The sequence below is a fragment of the Podarcis pityusensis genome (genome assembly GCF_964106645.2).
Source record: "Podarcis pityusensis genome assembly, chromosome: 7".
In the NCBI taxonomy this organism is placed as follows: domain Eukaryota; kingdom Metazoa; phylum Chordata; class Lepidosauria; order Squamata; family Lacertidae; genus Podarcis; species Podarcis pityusensis.
The window spans coordinates 50,462,420-50,480,769 of NC_138031.1; the positions used below are offsets into that span (position 1 = coordinate 50,462,420).

At 43.2% G+C, this 18,350-nt stretch overlaps 1 protein-coding gene across 1 annotated transcript; it reads right to left on the reverse strand.

Annotated features, from left to right (window-relative positions):
- Nucleotides 1-973: 973 nt before the first annotated feature.
- On the reverse strand, nucleotides 974-18,177 carry MPPE1 (metallophosphoesterase 1). Its single transcript, XM_081014257.1, has 10 exons — nucleotides 17,975-18,177; nucleotides 16,366-16,756; nucleotides 14,297-14,405; nucleotides 9,791-9,894; nucleotides 8,107-8,187; nucleotides 7,086-7,194; nucleotides 3,944-4,015; nucleotides 3,716-3,838; nucleotides 2,721-2,861; nucleotides 974-1,440 (listed from the first exon to the last, which is right to left on the reverse strand). The coding sequence occupies exons 2-10, from the start codon at nucleotides 16,638-16,640 to the stop codon at nucleotides 1,258-1,260; spliced, it is 1,197 nt and encodes a 398-aa protein (XP_080870383.1). The 5' UTR covers nucleotides 16,641-16,756; nucleotides 17,975-18,177; the 3' UTR covers nucleotides 974-1,257.
- Between the last annotated feature and the right edge of the window lie 173 nt (nucleotides 18,178-18,350).

Here is an 18,350-nt window from a genome sequence, read left to right on the forward strand (position 1 = left end):
AGACCCTTTTCAACACTTTAGTTCCACTCTGAAACTGCTAGTTGAATATATTTTAATGATTTTTCAATAATGCTAACCATGCATGTTTCCAAAACGTTAGAAAGACACAAGTGTTTAGGATCAAAATGCAAGATTCTGACAACACCATTTCCCATAAAGTACATCACTAATACCAAGCATCAGGCCTTTCACTCTTACTGCATTTGCCCATCATGGTAAACCATAGTTAATAGCTTACCTGTAACATAAAGATGGCTCCTGCCACAAAGTGAGCAGGAGAAACAAATCACAGTCCTGGCTTAGTGTAACATGTGGACTTGAGGATTGTGGTTTGTTTCACTATGAACAGACCACAGTTGGTAAGCCAAGAAATAAACCTTGACTTCCCTCTGTGGTTTGGGAGTAAAATAAACAACAATCCTCAAGTTTACACAGGGGATTGTGGTTTGTTGCTCCCATTCATGCTAGAGGAGAAATTTCTGCATTTACTGTAAATCATTTGCTATGGTTTATTGCAATGACGCACTAGGCCTATATATAAAAACATGGGGTGGGAAGAGAAAGGAGCTGCTTGCCTTCTATTCCAGAGATTAATTTCAGCCAGACATCATAGCACGTGCCAGTGGGATACATAATACGTCTACAGATCTAAGAGGTTTGTCCTCAATTTTCTGCCTGGTTAGCCAATCCCCTGCAAGCCTGTTAGGCAAGGATTTTGATGATTGGCACATGACTGCCATCGAAAACTACATCTAACCTAGAACAAGGAGACTTCTCTGAGGCCAGTAAGCTACTTCTCCCAATAGCCCTTTTTTGTAATATCTTATTGTAAAATAACTCTACATCAAGGAAAAGAAGTACCACACCAGATGGTCTCGCAGCAATAACACTTTAAAATTATTTCCAATTAGAAAGACTGAGCCTCTAAGCAGCATAGGACACTAGTGCAGACACAAGAGGAGGCTTGTAGGACTTATAGTGTACAGTTACAAACTTTTAATATACATATTTGATACAAAAACTTTAGCAAGAAAATGATTCATTTGATTGTAGAATACAATATTTTTGTACAGCATGAAGCATTCAGTTAACTTACCCTGTAGTATAAGTCATATCAACTGTATAGGACTTTCTGTATGTAAAGGCAACCTGCCTTTGGGCTAGCAATTCAAGTACGCATTTGCTGGCATGAATGTAGTCTGATGGACTGTTCTTTAGCTTTGGTGTGTCAGTGACCGATTACAAGTGTCTGACTCTTCATACTGCTTTATATTTAGTGATTAAACGCTGAACAAAATGAAAAGGGGTAACGAGAGGGTGAAAGTGAGCTAGTACGAGGACCAAAAGCACAGCTCCTGCTGCACAGTAGACAGTAAGAACTGTGTTCTCGAATGGAAGAAAGCACTTATAGAGAGAGAAGTCGGTTGGTGTTATACTGCCCTGAGAAAGAAAGGAAAACAGCATTTTATAAGACATGGGGCAAGTGGTTGGGAGCCTGTATGCTTTACAATTATACTAACGGTAGAGTTCAGTTTCTCTCATAGCATCAGTGCTCTCAACTGTCCTGTGGATAAGAGATGCAGACAGCTTTAAAACCTATGTTAGATATTCCATTTGTTAAGCACTGAGCTGCCTTGAGACTATTTTGTGCCATTTGAAATATTTTTTTTTCCAGTAAAGAACACAGCAGCTGCTATTTGGCTGGGCAGCTACTCAGACCGCATAGCACCTACTGGCCCTGACCTGGGGAATGACTTCCACATAACTATGTAGGATTGCAGGCTAAAGGTGCTTAATTGTGTTGGATGGTGGCCACTAAGTATATGGGGTGACAAAGCATACGAGATAAAGCCAGATTAATAATACTTGGAGTGTTGGGGGAGGGATAACTGGTCTGCAAGTAATCTAGGCCAACAGTCAGACACCATCTACTCCTCAAACTGCTGAAAACATGATATTCTGAAGTAAACTGGATTATCTGGTAAGTAAACACTCTAAACAAAATTAGGGAGACAACATGCTTTTCAAGTACAACTGTGTTACTTACTGAGTGAGGAATAACTTTCATCTATGAACTAAAAATTATAACCAATTTGCTTTCCCCCATGCACAAGAGGCTGAAAAAGTAAACTTAGCACAGAACTGGTTTTTGAAAAGAATAAATATTTAAATGTGTTTTAGAACTGGGAAACTTTTTGTGCTTCAGGTTAATCTATTTAGAGTTGTAATCTAGGATACCCAAAGTAAGCAAACTGTGAATTAGGTTCATCTGATAGAATTTTGCTGCCCTATGAGATAGTAAGTTTGCACTTTTGAAAGACAGAAGAACCATGCAGAAAAGATTTGGTCCTGTGGATAAATCAGCTAAGCAAAAACAAGTCTTAATACTGTTTGTTGCAGACTACTGATGATTGTTGCAGTCAAATTGTTTACACTGCATCCTCTTTATAGAAACATACTAAATATAGCTTGTATGTAGACATGTTTGTAAAACCTACAAAAAAAAATACTTTGCACTATACAAGCAGGATGGCTACGCAAGTATGTGCTTTATAAAGTGGGTGCTTTGTATTCAACTTAAGTGTACTTTTGGAGAGGATGGGAGGAGCTGTTTTGTTTTGCTTTTTTACAGGTAGCATCAGTCTGAGAAAATAGCTGATTGCTATGTTGATTTATATTATGAAAAATTATCTGACAAAATAAAAACTATTTAAACTTACCACTATGAAACTAGGATTGTTTCTGTTCCTCCAACTGAATGATGGAATACTGATTTCTGGGGTTTTCCCATTATGCAACACTTCACAGGCACTGTGGGTGTGACCACTCAAAATGAGCCGAGGATGAAACCACCATAACAGCTATGAGAGTAAAACAATGTTGGCATTTAAAAATGTCTGACTTAAGAAAAAGAAAAGTGCCACACAGCTTGATATATTTTTACTTTGCTTTCAAGTTTCCCCTTCAAGTCAATGCTAGTACAAGTTTTCACCCACACATGCAGTAAGATGCTCTCAAATAATGCAGGGGATGATCACACATATAGAAGCACAGCTTGGAGTAGGGGAGGTGGAGGAAGGAGGTCTGCTCTTACCCTGGGTTCTTGGTTCACTAGGCAAGGCCTAGTAACCAGCATGCAGTTGCAGCAGCCTGGCAACCACTACAGACTACCTGCCCAGCCTTTCTCTGCACCTCAGCTCCAGAGCACAAACCGGTTAAGGAGCAAAACATCTTCATGAATGCACCAAATGCACAGCCTGACTCAAGAGCAGACTCATGCAACCTTCCTGACTGACTCTGAACATAACAGGCTGCACGCTTCTGTGCATACTGGGCAGAAGCTGCATTATATTTCTAGTAGCCTTATTTGAGCATGCTCGTTTATGACCAGAAATAGGAACGTCATTAGACAAGGAAAAACAGTTTTATTTTGATGGTAGTAAAAAGCCGCTGTTACAAACACTATTGTTACAAGAATAGCTCAGAAATCAATGAAACTAAGAATGGATCAAGCAGTGCATGAGGGGGTGGGGGGTGGGAGAGAATAAATAAGAAACATGCCATTCTTAAGATTCTTTGACTATCCAAGTGCCCTGTTCACTGATACACATGACGTTAAGCAATAATAATAAAATTACAATTTGCCAACGAAATAGGCCAGCCTTTCAGGGCAGCTGGTACACATCTTGACAAAGATAGAACACATTCAACATACCTTTTGAGAAGCTTCTTTTGAAACCACGTCATACTTCTCTTTAAAGATGTAATTCTTTTTATCCAAAGGAGCAGAATCTTCTCCTGTACATTTTGCGTCACTTCTTCGATAAAGCGGATAATGCTGAAAGGGATTAAAACCAAGAAGCAAACAGCACATTAACAAGACCATAATGCATTTATGCTAAATAAAAGTGCAAAGATGACCCATTTCCCAACACAAACACACCTGTAATAGAATTGGAGCTGAAGGTGGGAGCTTGTCTACATCGCTGCACCTTTTTCTGGACTGACTTTGTTCCTGTCAACAAAAACCAAGCAAGTGTTTGTACACACTCCTGTATTACACGATAGAGGAGCAAATAGAAGGAGGCTGTTTTCAGGAAAAATCCTGAGAAATTAGTAGGTCCAGTCTATGGAAAGACAACTCCCCATCTAGAAGCTCTAACACAAGATGTGCCTACCATGTACAAAGTACTGCTGACACAGTGTGGAGACAGCGGATGTATCACGAGATAGATAGAAAAATGGCTACTTGAACAAAACCCTAACTTCCACCCTGGAAGTGGACAACGACAGAATAACAACACACACACAACTACAATTGGGTGGCAAATAGCAGAAAGCAGCAGTTAAAACAGCCTAAGGTTCAACAAGAAATATAAAGTCTGCAGCTAGTTTACTGTTAAAAAGACCAAGCAAATTGGTCTGCTGAAAATACATCAGATTTGCCAGCCAGTGAGCCTCACTGAAGATGGCATTGCACAAATGGTGCTACAACTGAGAAGGCCCTTTCTCCAGTCACCACACTTCATATAATCACCACCACTTAGAATTGTGCCCCAAAACGCCAACCCGGGTCACACTTAGAACAGTGGAATATGATCCCAGTTAGTAATCTGCCAGCCTAATTTTTGTACTAACTTCAATTTTCAAAATAAATCCTGCACACAGCAAATTGCAGTACAGTGGTACCTCGGGTTACGTACTTAATTCGTTCCGGATCTCCGTTCTTAACCTGAAACTGTTCTTAACCTGAAGCACCACTTTAGCTAATGAGACCTCCCACTGCCGCCACGCCGCTGGAGCACAATTTCTGTTCTCATCCTGAAGCAAAGTTCTTAACCCAAGGTACTATTCCTGGGTTAGCGAAGTCTGTAACCTGAAGTGTATGTAACCCAAGGTACCACTGTAATCTAATCTAGTAATTATCAGGGAATGGAAAACTGGTCAGTTATCTGTAAGCATGGAAGATCAATGTTGGTGCACCAACCTAAGCTTGTGGAAGCAGGGAATACCACAGAAGCCACTTGAACCTCTAGTGACGAGTAGTCTCCAACTACAAACCTGGTCCTTCCGGGTGAGTGTTACCCCATGCAGAACAGGATGGCACTCTTATGGTCAAGCATCCTCCAACAGCATCTCCATCTTATCTGAGATGAGCTTCAGTTTACTGGCCTTCATCCAGTCCATAATGATTTCAAGTACTGGCTTAGCACTACGTTCCTCTGAGAAAGGGTATGATGGAATTTAATAACAAATACTACCACCCAGAGGTGGAAGAGAGTGGAGGTAATGAAAGCTGAAGCAGCGTAACTGTTCAGTGCACAAGCCAGATACAATTACCTTTGCAACAATCACTATTTTCACATGCCCTAATTCAGTGACAGGATGCTGGCTCTTCTAATGCCATGCAGATACTTCACCCATAAATGTTTTTATATTCATTTTAACGGAGGGTGGCTGCTGAACAACTTCAGGCATGCCTGGAGGATGCGGACCACTTGGATCCCTTCCAATCTGGATTCTGGCCTCATCATGGGGCTGAAACTGCCTTGGTCGTGCTGGTTGATGATCTCTGGCGGGCTAGGGACAAAGGTGAGAGCTGTTTCCCAGTTCTACTGGATCACTCAGTGGCCTTTGATACCATCGATCATGATATCCTTCTGGACTGTCTAGAGAAGCTGGGGGGCACTGTTATACAGTGGTTCCACTCCTTTCTCCTGGGCTGTGTCCAGAAAGTGGTGTTGGGGGATGAGTGTTCAGACCCCTGGGATCTCACTTGTGGGGTGCCTCACGGCTCCATCCTCTCCCCCATGCTTTTTAATATCCATATGAAGCCAATGGGAGAGATCGTCAGGGGGTTTGGGCTGGGTGTTCATCAGTATGCAGATGATACCCAGCTCTACCTCTCTTTTAAATCAGAACCAGTGAAGGCGGTGAAGGTCCTGTGTGAGTGTCTGGAGGCGGTTGGAGGATGGATGGCAGCGAACAGATTGAGGTTGAATCCTGACAAAACCGAAGTACTATGGGTGGGGGACTCCTTGGTTCTAAATGGGGCAACTGTGCCCCTGAAGGAGCAGGTGCGTAGCCTGGGAGTCATTTTGGACTCACAGCTGTCCATGGAGGTACAGGTCAATTCTGTGTCCAGGGCAGCTGTCTACCAGCTCCATCTGGTACGCAGGCTGAGACCCTACCTGTCTGCAGACTGTCTCGCCAGAGTGGTGCATGCTCTAGTTATCTCCCGCTTGGACTACTGCAATGCGTTTTGCGTGGGGCTACTTTTCAAGGTAACTCGGAAACTGCAATTAATCCTGAATGCGGCAGCTAGACGGGTGACTGGGAGTGGCCGCCGAAACCATATAACACCAGTCCTGAAAGACCTACGTTGGCTCCCAGTACGTTTCTGAGCACAATTCAAAGTGTTGGTGCTGACCTTTAAAGCCCTAAACGGCCTCGGCTCTGTATACCTGAAGGAGCGTCTCCACCCCCATCGCTCAGCCCGGACACTGAGGTCCAGCGCCGAGGGCCTTCTGGTGGTTCCCTCACTGCAAGAAGTGAGATTAAAGGGAACAAGGCAGAGGGCGTTCTCAGTAGTGGTGCCCACCCTGTGGAATGCCCTCCCATCAGATGTCAAGGAAATAAATAACTATCTGACTTTTAGAAGACATCTGAAGGCAGCCCTGTTCAGGGAAGTTTTTAATGTTTGAAATTTTATTCTGTTTTTAATGTTCTGTTGAAAGCTGCCCAGAGTGGCTGGGGAAACCCAGCCAGATGGGCGGGGTAGAAATAATTTATTATTATTATTATTATTATTATTATTATTAGGAGGAGGAGGAGGAGGAAGCAGGTTTCCAAGCATTAAGAGAAACAGCACATCCTTATATAAAGTGATAAGGCGGAGAGTGCAAGAACTCCATGCACACATTAGAGCAACTGAACTTCTCGGTAATAAAAGTCACACATAAAAATAATGTATGCAAAAACAATGTATGCCAAGAAATCACAAACAGAAGCCAGTTTAGAAAGATTATTTTGAGCACCTCAATATACACGGATAAAGCTTCCCAGTGACGTAATTCTATCCTTACCTGCAGTGAACAGTTGAGTTGATGGGAGAGTTCTGCAAGCTTTGCTTCTGCTGTTCTACAGATGATGCAGCCATCACCCTCAAGAGCAACACTGTTCACCATAACAAAGCTACAAGTACAAGAGAAGAAATAATGACATTGATGTGCAGTATGTCTGCAGTAAGAAGCAGCTCCATGCTCAAAATCAGGAAAACTCAACAAGGTAGACATCCTGCAGTGCAGTGTTTTCTCAAACCATTGCCCTAAATTCAGCCACTCTGACGATCCAAAAGGCGTAGTATTCTACATCATTTTATATGCTTACAACAGGAGTTGGCAACCCTGGGCCAAATCAGGGGTTCTTCACCTTTCCATCTCATTCCTTGCAACCATGTGGCCCCAATCTTATCTCCATGGGTCACATCAGTCAGGTGCAGGATTTCTAAAGATACAAGGAAGGACACGCTGCACGTAAGATGGGAATCACACCTAGGAAAAATGCATTCACTGTGGAAAAGGTGGAACGTCACATTCCTTCCCCTTTTTAGTAATTGCTTCTTTACTTGGGATAGGTGCCAACCAAGCTGGTGAAAGATGGAAGACATGAATGTGTGGGAAAGGGAGAAAATGCAAAGGGGAGTGAGCTATGTGTGCACATGCTTATTCGCCAGTGTGGACCTCCAACCAACTGAAAACTGAAACTGCAACCTTCTCCTTATGGATGATTCTTTGATCCCTTAGCACAAAACAAAACTGATATTGTTTTAAGTTCCATTACCGTCCTCTATATTAATATGCATGATATTTTTGAACATAACAGTGCACAAGAGGACTCATTCCTAGGTTGATGTGCAAGACTGAAGCCTAAATATGTACTTACGATACAAATGCTGCAGACCAACTTGGACAAGTGTCTTCAACCATTTCATGAATTTACACCCCACACCAAGTTAAAACTGATAGCTTCCTGGCAATGGCAGATACGAAATGTAAATAAATATTTAAGGTGCAAGTGAACAAAACAAAAAAAAAAAAGACTCACTTTATCCCTTTCCGAGTTATCAGCTTTTCTGAAGTGAAATTGAAAACCTCTGAAAAACGTTGCAACTTGTATTCCGTCATTCTGTGTGAAATTAAATATATATATACTTAATTTAAAATAAGTTATATTGATCTTTTTTCTGAAGCTTTAATTTAAAAAGCTAACTATCAAGCTTCAGTCAGGTAATGTGTGCATCTAAATGTTAGTTTAAAGTACAGTCCGTCGCGGTTCCTTTATAGAAGTGCTTCACAAGAGTGGGGCAGACTTTCCAATGAGCATTGAACACCTCAAAATTAAAACAATTCTCACAACTGCTACTCTCCAAAAATCATCATTAATGTTAACAAGATTTCGGTTTTGAACTAGTTTTCATTTTGCGCCTGTGTATTTTGGAGGCCAACATAGCAATTTATTTTCACCAGCTTTTTGTTTTTCATTTCTCACATTTTTCCTTTGAGAGACTTTCATACACATGGTCCTGCTGTTGCATTCTTCCATTTATCTGCCAGTTCCTGGATGTCAGACAAGTCAGGGCTCAAATCACTTCCTTCTTGAAGTAAATAAATTCACTTCTATGGAGCGGGGGGGGGGGGACCTATGCATTCCTGATCTAGCTGCTTGTAGTATATGGCAGTTAAAGACAGCTCAGTATTAAAACCTGTCCTCAAAAGAAAACAGGCAATGAACTGAGAGTGTGAACAGCTGGGTGGAAACAACACCAAATGTTCTGCAATCCTGGCACCACAATCAGCTAATAACACAGGATCTGATGCTGAAAAGAGAATCTTTTTAGGCAAAAGGGGTTATCACTCTAGGTGAAGCCTTGATGTCCACAATACAGCTGGGTTAAAAGGTTTTGCACTCATTTCCACTCCCCTTATCCTTAATTTTTTGACATTTGGGGAATTCTTGAAAGGGGCAAAACATTTCTCCACTGACCAGGCAAACAGGCTAATGCTCCACGTTTATAGTCAACCTGCAACAATGGAGCTGCTGCAGAACAACAAAACAGGAAGCATTACTTCAGAAGTGCATTAAAAGAAGAAGTGGTGCATTAGCTGGAAGTGGATTGAAGCTTCCCTCAAAAACGTTTTTAAAGTAAATTTGCAATACTACAACTTAAGTCCACAGCAGCTGCATATAATGGTATGTATCTAACACTTGACTTCAGTGTTGTGTAAAGTACTACAGTGGAACCTCGGGTTGCAAACGTGATCCATGCGGGAGGCACATTTGCAACCAGCACCGACACGGCTGCGCATGCGCGGGTTGCAATTTGGCGCTTCTGTGCATAGCACAATTTAGCACTTCTGCGCATGCGCCGAAACCCAGAAGTAACCTGTTCCGGTACTTCCGGGTTCGGCGCGGTGTGCAACCCGAAATCGCGTAACCTGAAGCGTCTGTAACCCGAGGTACCACTGTACATGGCACACTTCTTGCTCCCAACAGATTGAAGCATGTTAACACTGAATATGGAGCAAGGCTCCTCCAGCCCTCTATGTGCACAGGCAGAAGAAGGGACAAAGCAACACTCAGTATGATTTTGCATGCGTCCAAGAAATATGTCCGTCCCCCCCCATAGATTCAAACCTATCTTAAAGCATTTAGATTTATAATGGAATGTTCTTCTCATTTTGACAATTCCCATCTCAGTACTGCATGCTGTTAAAAAAAATTTACTCACTCATAATGAAAGCCAATGTCGTGGTTGCCAACAATAGCAATTAGCTCAACAGAGGCTGGATGCCTAAACATTTTCTGATAGCGTCTTACATCATCTGACCAGGCCTGCAGGAAAATGTAAAGGTTCTAACTGTATATAATCCAATTTAAATAACTATTAAATTTTTCATCACTATCATTAGTTATTGCAGTTTGCCCCATATTTCTACTGTCAGTAACAGCCATATGTCATTACTGTTACCGTGAGCTGGTTAAAAGCATATTGTGGTTGTTCAGCATTAATACTGCAAATAAGTGACCTGCAACAATGCATTTAAGCCCACATAAATAAATCAAAGTAATGTGAACACTGGGGCAAATCTTTCTCTCCTCAACCCCAGCAGGGCAACTTTGACATGGGCAGGAACATCCACATGTCAATCATCTGAGGTCATGTGCTTGACAGGCAGACCACCTCACCCATCTGTCAAAGTTGGCCCATGGAAATATTCATAAGCAATACTGAACTCCCCACACATCAGTCGATGCATGAAGAATTGAGTCCTGCTTTTTGCAGCCACATCTCCACCTGTCCTACATCCATCATTTGATGCCAGGTGAGGGTCAGGGGAACATGGCCTGGGGGAAATGGCCTCTTGGACCATGAAGTGCCTAGAGCATCTTGTTTTTCCTGAATGCCAGAGACTCCCCACCCCACCTATATTTAAAAAAAATAAAAATCAGTAACTCAGTAATATTTATCAAAATATAGCATCACAATTCTTTTTCCATGACTCTGAGTAAGGGTTATGACTAATTGGGCACTAATAAGGGTACTGACTAACTGGACACTAATAATAATAATAATAATAATAATAATAATAATAATTTATTTGTACCCCGCCCATCTGGCTGGGTTTCCCCAGCCACTCTGGGCGGCTTCCACAGAAACCAAAAATACACTAAAATATCACTCATTAAAAACTTCCCTGAACAGGGCTGCCTTAAGATGTTTTCTGAATGTTCAGGTAGTTGTTTATCGCTTTGACATCTGATGGGAGGGCGTGCCACAGGGCGAGCGCCACTACCGAGAAGGCCCTCTGCCTGGTTCCCTGTAGCTTTGCTTCTCGCAATGAGGGAACCGCCAGAAGGCCCTCGGCGCTGGACCTCAGCGTCCGGACAGAAAGATGGGGGTGGAGATGCTCCTTCAGGTATACTGGGCCGAGGCCGTTTAGGGCTTTAAAGGTCAACACCAGCACTTTGAATTGTGCTCGGAAACGTACTGGGAGCCAATGTAGGTCTTTCAAGACCGGTGTTATGTGGTCTCGGCGGCCACCCCCAGTCACCAGTCTAGCTGCCGCATTCTGCATTAGTTGTAGTTTCCGGGTCACCTTCAAAGGTAGCCCCACGTAGAGCGCATTGCAGTAGTCCAAGCGGGAGATAACTACAGCATGCACCACTCTGGCGAGACAGTCCGCGGGCAGGTAGGGTCTCAGCCTGCGTACCAGGTGGAGTTGGTAGACAGCTGCCCTGGATACAGAATTGACCTGCGCCTCCATGGACAGCTGTGAGTCCAAAATGACTCCCAGGCTGCGCACCTGGTCCTTCAGAGGCACAGTTACCCCATTCAGGACCAGGGAGTCTTCCACACCAGCTGTCTACCAGCTGTCTACTGTCCCCCAAAAACAGTACTTCTGTCTTGTCAGGATTCAACTCCAATCCATTAGCCACCATCCATCCTCCAACCGCCTCCAGGCACTCACACAGGACCTTCACTGGTTCTGATTTGAAAGAGAGGTAGAGCTGGATGTCATCTGCATACTGATGAACACCCAGTCCAAAACCCCTGATGATCTCTCCGAGCGGCTTCATATAGATGTTAAAAAGCATGGGGGAGAGGACGGAACCCTGAGGCACCCCACAAGTGAGGGCCCAGGGGTCTAAACACTCATCCCCCACCACCACTTTCTGAACACGGCCCAGGAGGAAGGAGTGAAACCACTGTATAACAGTGCCCCCAGCTCCCAGCCCCTCTAGACGGTCCAGAAGGATGTTAAGGTCGATTGTATCAAAGGCCGCTGAGAGATCCAGCAGAACTAGGAAACAACTCTCACCTTTGTCCCTAGCTCGCCGGAGATCATCAACCAGCGCGACCAAGGCAGTTTCAGTCCCATGATGAGGCCTGAATCCCGATTGGAAGGGATCCAAATGGTCCGCATCCTCCAGGAGTGCCTGGAGTTGTTCAGCAACCACTCGCTCAATCACCTTGCCCAAGAATGGAAGATTTGAGACTGGGCGATAGTTGGCCATACTGGCCGGGTCTAAAGATGGTTTTTTAAGAAGCGGTTTAATAACTGCCTCTTTCAGCGGATCTGGGAATGTTCCCTCACAGAGGGAAGCATTCACCACCCCGCAGAGCCCATCGCCCAGCCCTTCCCGGCTTGCTTTTATTAGCCAGGATGGGCAAGGATCAAGGAGACAGGTGGTTGGTTTCACGCGTCCAAGCAGCCTGTCCACATCCTCGGGGGTAATGGATTGAAATTGATTCCATGCAACTTGACCAGACAGGGCTCCAGCTCTCTCCCGCCCCAGCCCTGCTCCCACGGTGGTGTCTAGCTCCTTCTGATATGAGTGATTTTATCTGCAAAAAACTTTGCAAAATCGTTGCAGGAGATCTGATTCCATGCAACTTGACCAGACAGGGCTCTAGCACTCTCCCGCCCCAGCCCTGCTCCCACGATGGTGTCTAGCTCCTTCTGAATACGAGTGATTTTATCTGCAAAAAACTTTGCAAAATCGTTGCAGGAGATCTTGGGGTCTTTACAAGACCCCGGTGGTAAAGGTGGTTCCATTAAATTGCGGACCACCTGAAAGAGTCTCCTGCTACTATTTTCTGCAGATGCAATAGAGGCGGTGAAGAAAGTCTTCTTCGCCGTCGCTATCGCCACTTGGTAGGCTCGACATTGAGCTCTAACCTGTGTCCGGTCAGATTCGGAGTGAGTGTTCTGCCATCGACGCTCTCGCCGTCTCAGCGATTGTTTCATCGCCCTCAGCTCCGAAGTAAACCACGGGGCTGTCCGGGCTCCATGCAATCGGAGAGGGCACTTCGGAGCCAGACAGTCGATAGCCCTGGTCAATATTGACAAAGGATAGATTCTCACAATCCTTAACTGCTTAAGTCAACATAAATTGATTTTCAGAGTCTCTGTGAATGCTAAATCAGTCATGTGACTCACTAAACCAATACTCTGTATACCTGAAGAAGCATCTCCACCTCCATTGTCCAGCCCGGACACGGAGGTCCAGCTCCGAGGGCCTTCTGGTGGTTCCTCCACTGCAACATGTGAAACTACAGCGCCCACCCTGTGGAACACCCTCCCATCAGATGTCAAACAGATAAACAACTATTTGACTTTTAGAAGACATCTGAAGGCAGCCCTGTTCAGTGAAGATTTTAATGGTTAATGTTTTATTGTGTTTTTAATGTTTTGTTGAGAGCCGCCCAGAGTGACTAGGGCAATGCAGGCAGATGGGAAGAATATTATTATTATTATTATTATTATTATTATTATTATTATTCCTACAGCTGCAGCATTCTAAATAATGTGCTGAGTGGAAATCCAAGGTGGGATTCACCTAAAGACCCCTTTCACAAGACCTGCACAAGGGCTTCCAATATTACAAAATTGGCCCTGGGGCTGGCGGGGGGAACCCCCAGAACAGTGCAGGGGACTTTCATTCCATCTGGCAAACTGGAATACTTGCATAGATGGAATAGTGCAATGTTTAATTCCACCCTCAGCTTTTAACACGCACACAAAAATAATCTACTCAGCACATTCACCTAGTTTTAACTTGACAATAGCAAAAACAACAACAACAACAAAACCTATGCAGATACATTTTCAAATAGCCCCTATCTAGGTCAGGAGTGGGGAAGCACTCCTGGTGGGTCAAATCCAAATGTGACACACAGGTGGTCATAGTTAGCTAAAACGGCCCTGTGGGCCAAATTAGGAACTTTAGTGGGTCTAATTTGACCTATGGGTAAGAAGTTTCCAATGTTCAATCTAGGTTTTCCTCACTCGTTTTTGCTATGGACAGAAAATCTTTGTACCAATCCCATGTGTAGCTTACTGCTAGCTGATGAATGCCTACATATTATTGATGCATCTCTCACCTCATCTTAAATTAAGCACTAGGAACTGCTGGCAAAAAAAGCATAACATATCTGTGTTAACAGAACTCTCCTAAAAGCACTGAAGCAACTGCCTAGTACTTGTCAAATATGCCTGTAGGAACTACATTGTCCAATGTGCTACCTAGTAAAGCAGAATTTAGAGCCCAATGACTTCCAAGTTCTTTAACTTAATTGCTACTGATCAGGATACCAGTTAGCAAAGATGACTGAACAACTAAGCTTTAAAAGAACTATATTAGTTTCCTGGTCTCATTCTTTTGTGCAAAACACTTTCAATGAAATCCTATTTTGCTTCATGAACACTTTAATGTTTCACACAATACCAACCTGGGAAGAACTCCATTTCCCTTCATCAAAGATATCACCCAGGATAAAGACTATTTCTGGCTGCAGAAGCCAGAGAGCAGTTTGGAAGGCTCTCTCCATCTGCCATTCCCTAAGAGAATAAAAAGGGGTATCAGTTCAACATACTTAAGTGAGTATTATAAGCACTTATACCAATCTGGCCATGTTGACCTGCTTTGCTTTGTTTTGTCTCCACTATACTGGGTGGGTATTAGAGTCTGAGGTTTTCCTAAGGTAAATGTTTTAATTATGAGTCTTCATCCTACAAGTCTGAAGAGATGTGGTTGTATTGCAGGGCATGACTGTAAGTAACAGATTTTGTGATCCTTCTGAATGAAAGCTAGAAATATGTACAGGTTAGTGGTCAGTGGGTTTCGTATATAACTATTATGTAAGCAACAACAAAAGGCTTCTAAAAGTAATTTCCAAGTGATGCAAGTTTAAATATGGATTATTTTACATACATTTCTACTGAGTTTTCTAACCATTAGGTTGAACCTTTGCAGTGGCAGACCATGGGGGTCTCAAATTTCAGTGGTGCCCTGTGTGACGCTAAAATTTCCCATCACCACCACCTCTCACCCTCCATTCCCCTGAGGTGCCTCACCGCTAAATCCGCCTCTGACCTTTGTGTCAGCATTATTTATTTTAAAACTCAGAGGCTGAAATTTTGCAATTTCAATTTGTGCACTTTTTATTCCTTTTTACTTGGACTGAAGCAAAGAAGGTATCTGGTCAGCTTGATAGCAAAAAACAACAACACTGCTTTAGCCAAGTTTTCCTACACACAGAGAGATATAGAATACTGGAAGTGCGTAATTTGCCATCATGAGATCAAATAACCATCAAGCCTAGCTACACCCAGTCATTACCTCCTCTAACACAGTGAATGAACATGAATTATTTGTGTGAACTCTAAAGACTATATTTTAGCTTGGCAATAGTCAGGATATTACCATTCCATCAGTTGGGAACCAATTTTAATTGGTAAGACTTTGAACGATTTTTGGTACCAAGGGGATTTCCATTCTTTTATCCATGTTTATACGACCAGTCCAAATAAAGAAGCTTTAGAAATAGGCTGATGAAAGACTTCACTATTATTATTATATCACAGCACATTTTGTATTAAAAATAGTTTCAATTAGGATGCAACCCGAACCTTAGATCCGCCAGAATGAGCAAGTTAGAACATGGCAGACCTTTGGCTCAGCCAGCAAGTTCCCAGCTCAGCCAGACTACACTAGTATAAGAGGCTCAACTGGAAATATGGTGGCATAACTCCCTCATCCCAACTAATACAGGGCTAACTGAAACCAGTAGAACTTGTGCCATTCCAGGAGAGGTGAAATGGGGGAAGGGGCTTATGCTGAATTATAACTCTGTTGAGTTCAGTCATGTGTCCTGGCAACCCAGTGAAACTTATGCCAGCAAGAAGGTATAAGTCAAACTCTATTTTAAAGGCTTGTTTCCCCTTTGCCAGCCTCAGGCCAGCTCAGCCAGCAATACCCCTGGCTCCTTCTTGAACAGTTTGGATCTAGCATGCTTTATACCAGCTCAACTTAACCCCATGCTACAGTCTGCATTGTGCTCCCCCAAAAGGTTGCAGAGCCTAAGAAATGCAAAATGAGTTTTACTTCAAATATTACCATAAGAACAATTCTGGATTCTCAAATTTAAGACAGTCTTCTGATAACAGTATAAAACTCATTAAAACCATTTCAGAATACCTGCGCTTTTTATGTTATTTTGGTTCTGGTGTGTTACAGCAACATGCAGTGAATCAGAAAATATTAAGAATAATGATTCCTTCAAACAATGAGTAATAGCTTATGATTATCAAATTGTAAAAAAAAAAATCCACTTCTTTCAATAGTTATATACTAAAGTTTTGGCAATATTCAAATATGAATGAATAGTTTAGCATGTAAATAATCAACAAGTCACAGGTATTTAGTGGTTCATAACCCTGGTTTTCATGCATGCAGAGGCCAACTGGAAAATATATGTTTACAATAAATTGCTGCCTGTTACTGATATTTAGTTCTTACCTTCTCAGCTTGTCCAGCCAGTGACCACTGAGTTCACCTAGTAAATGAGTATCTGATAAAAACATAGCCTTCAAGACAGAATTGGAAGTCTTTTCAGTAGCCCTTGGAGCCTGAGCTTTCAATTGCGGCCAGTGACACTGAATTATAACTACGTAATAAATAAAAAATTCACAGAAAATGAACACAGAAAGAGTAAAACACAAAAGCTTCAGTGCAAAAGTGCCTCCTCTCTTCTCCAAAAAACTGTTTGGGATCCTAAAGTGCAAAAGTGCCATATCAGCCTGCAGGCAGATCTTTCTCCCCACAGATGGTACCAATATCAACCTACTGAGGCCAGTAAACCAAACCAAATGTGTGTTTCAATTTTTGTTCTTCACATCAGACAGGAATCCTGCAGAAGACAGAAAATAATAAATACTATGAATTCAGTAAGTGATCCAAGCTGCTTCCTCTAGGCTCCAAAACACAATGTGAGAATGTTGATAAAAGTGATCTAATTTACAGGACTGGTGTAAGAATTACTTAAGTAGCATAATACCTTCTAAAGCTTTCTATAAATATTACTCTAAGTCAACAATAGTATAATATATTCCTTAGGACCAACTAACACGTCATCAAGTAGCAAAGCAAGCCTTTGAGTTCACCAGAATTTTCTTCCAAGCAACGTTACAGGGGAGAGCAAAAGTGCAGGGGAGAGCAAAGATGTTCCTGCGTGTGATGAAAACGCTTCTGAAATAAATAAAATTGTCCAGTAGCACCTTGGAGACCAACTAAGTTTGTTCTGGGTATAAGCTTTTGTGTGCAAACAAAGAAGTGTGCAGGCATACAAAAGCTTATACCCAGAACAAACTTAGTTGGTCTCCAAGGTGCTACTGGACAAGATTTTTTTCTCCCCCAACTGCGTCAGACCAACACAGCTACCTGCCTTAATTTGAAAACGCTTCTGTTTGCAATTATACCAATAATTTATATTTATTTCTGCAGTTCACCCAGTGAGCCCCTTTGGTAACAATCGAGCTAACACGAAGCAACAGCAAAGTTCAGGTGAAAGCCATGGAATGATGCATCTTTTCTCTCGCCATTTTGTGTGTGGAACCTCCAAGAGCGAAGAGCGAAGAGCTCTGCTCAACTCAAAAGCTTGCTCGCTATTGTTGTGACCCGTTTTTAGTTGGTTGTAACAAAGACATTATACATTGGCTGTATTTGGATGGAAATAGAGAGATAACGATGTTTAATTTTACCTAATGGATCAGCGAGGCGACTTGCAATTTTTATCAGCTTTTAAGAACCACCCGACTACTTTGCAAGCATCTCCCAGGTACTGAGTAAACGGCATCATAAAACGAGCCCGCCTCTATTACAATGACCCTCCTACCGCCAAGGAGGAAGGAAAGCCCCCACAATAATATTTCTTTTTGGTAGACCTGGGAAAAGGTCAAAGAGGCAGAATAAAGCCAGGCTTGTATAATTTTCTCCTGCAGGAGAGGAGGCATTTCTAAGGGGAAACTACCGAAGGCGGAAGCCAAACCTCTTTCCTCTCACAATAAACAACCCGCTTCAAGGTGGTGCTACTGCTGCTGCTGCTGCTGCTGCTGCTGCTGCTACTCACCCCTGAGAGGAAACTCCCGCCAGGAGCGGAGCGAGGCTCCCCGCGTGCAAAGACGGAGGACGGAGAAACTCCCCGCCGCTTTGCACGTGTCCCCCGCACGTCTGGAGCGGCGCTTCCTGCGGCATCCGTGGAACGGCGAAGAGCTCCCACTCCGGAGGTCAGGAAAGCGACCGAAGCACTTGCTATTGGATGCCTCGCTTCCTGAATCGCCTCGTTCTCCAGCCTTGCGCGCCTCTCATTGGCGCCGCTGAGGCAGCAGTTTGATTGGCCGCCGCGTCGCTCTCGGCTGGAGCATGGCGGCTGCTGCTCGCTCAGAGATGGTTATCCTGGGCGGCTGTCCCTGCACAGCTGAGGCGGAGGGCGCGCAAGGGCGATG

What these genes read in the sequence shown, in the direction of transcription:
- MPPE1 (XM_081014257.1), bottom strand. Translation starts at nt 16,640, where the DNA reads ATGGCACTTTTGCACTTTAGGATCCCAAACAGTTTTTTGGAGAAGAGA. An exon ending in TGGCTGGACAAGCTGAGAAG is followed by an intron (nt 14,406 to 16,365) that starts GTAAGAACTAAA and finishes TTATTCTCTTAG; the next exon opens with GGAATGGCAGATGGAGAGAG. An exon ending in CAGCTCCAATTCTATTACAG is followed by an intron (nt 3,839 to 3,943) that starts GTGTGTTTGTGT and finishes AATCCCTTTCAG; the next exon opens with CATTATCCGCTTTATCGAAG.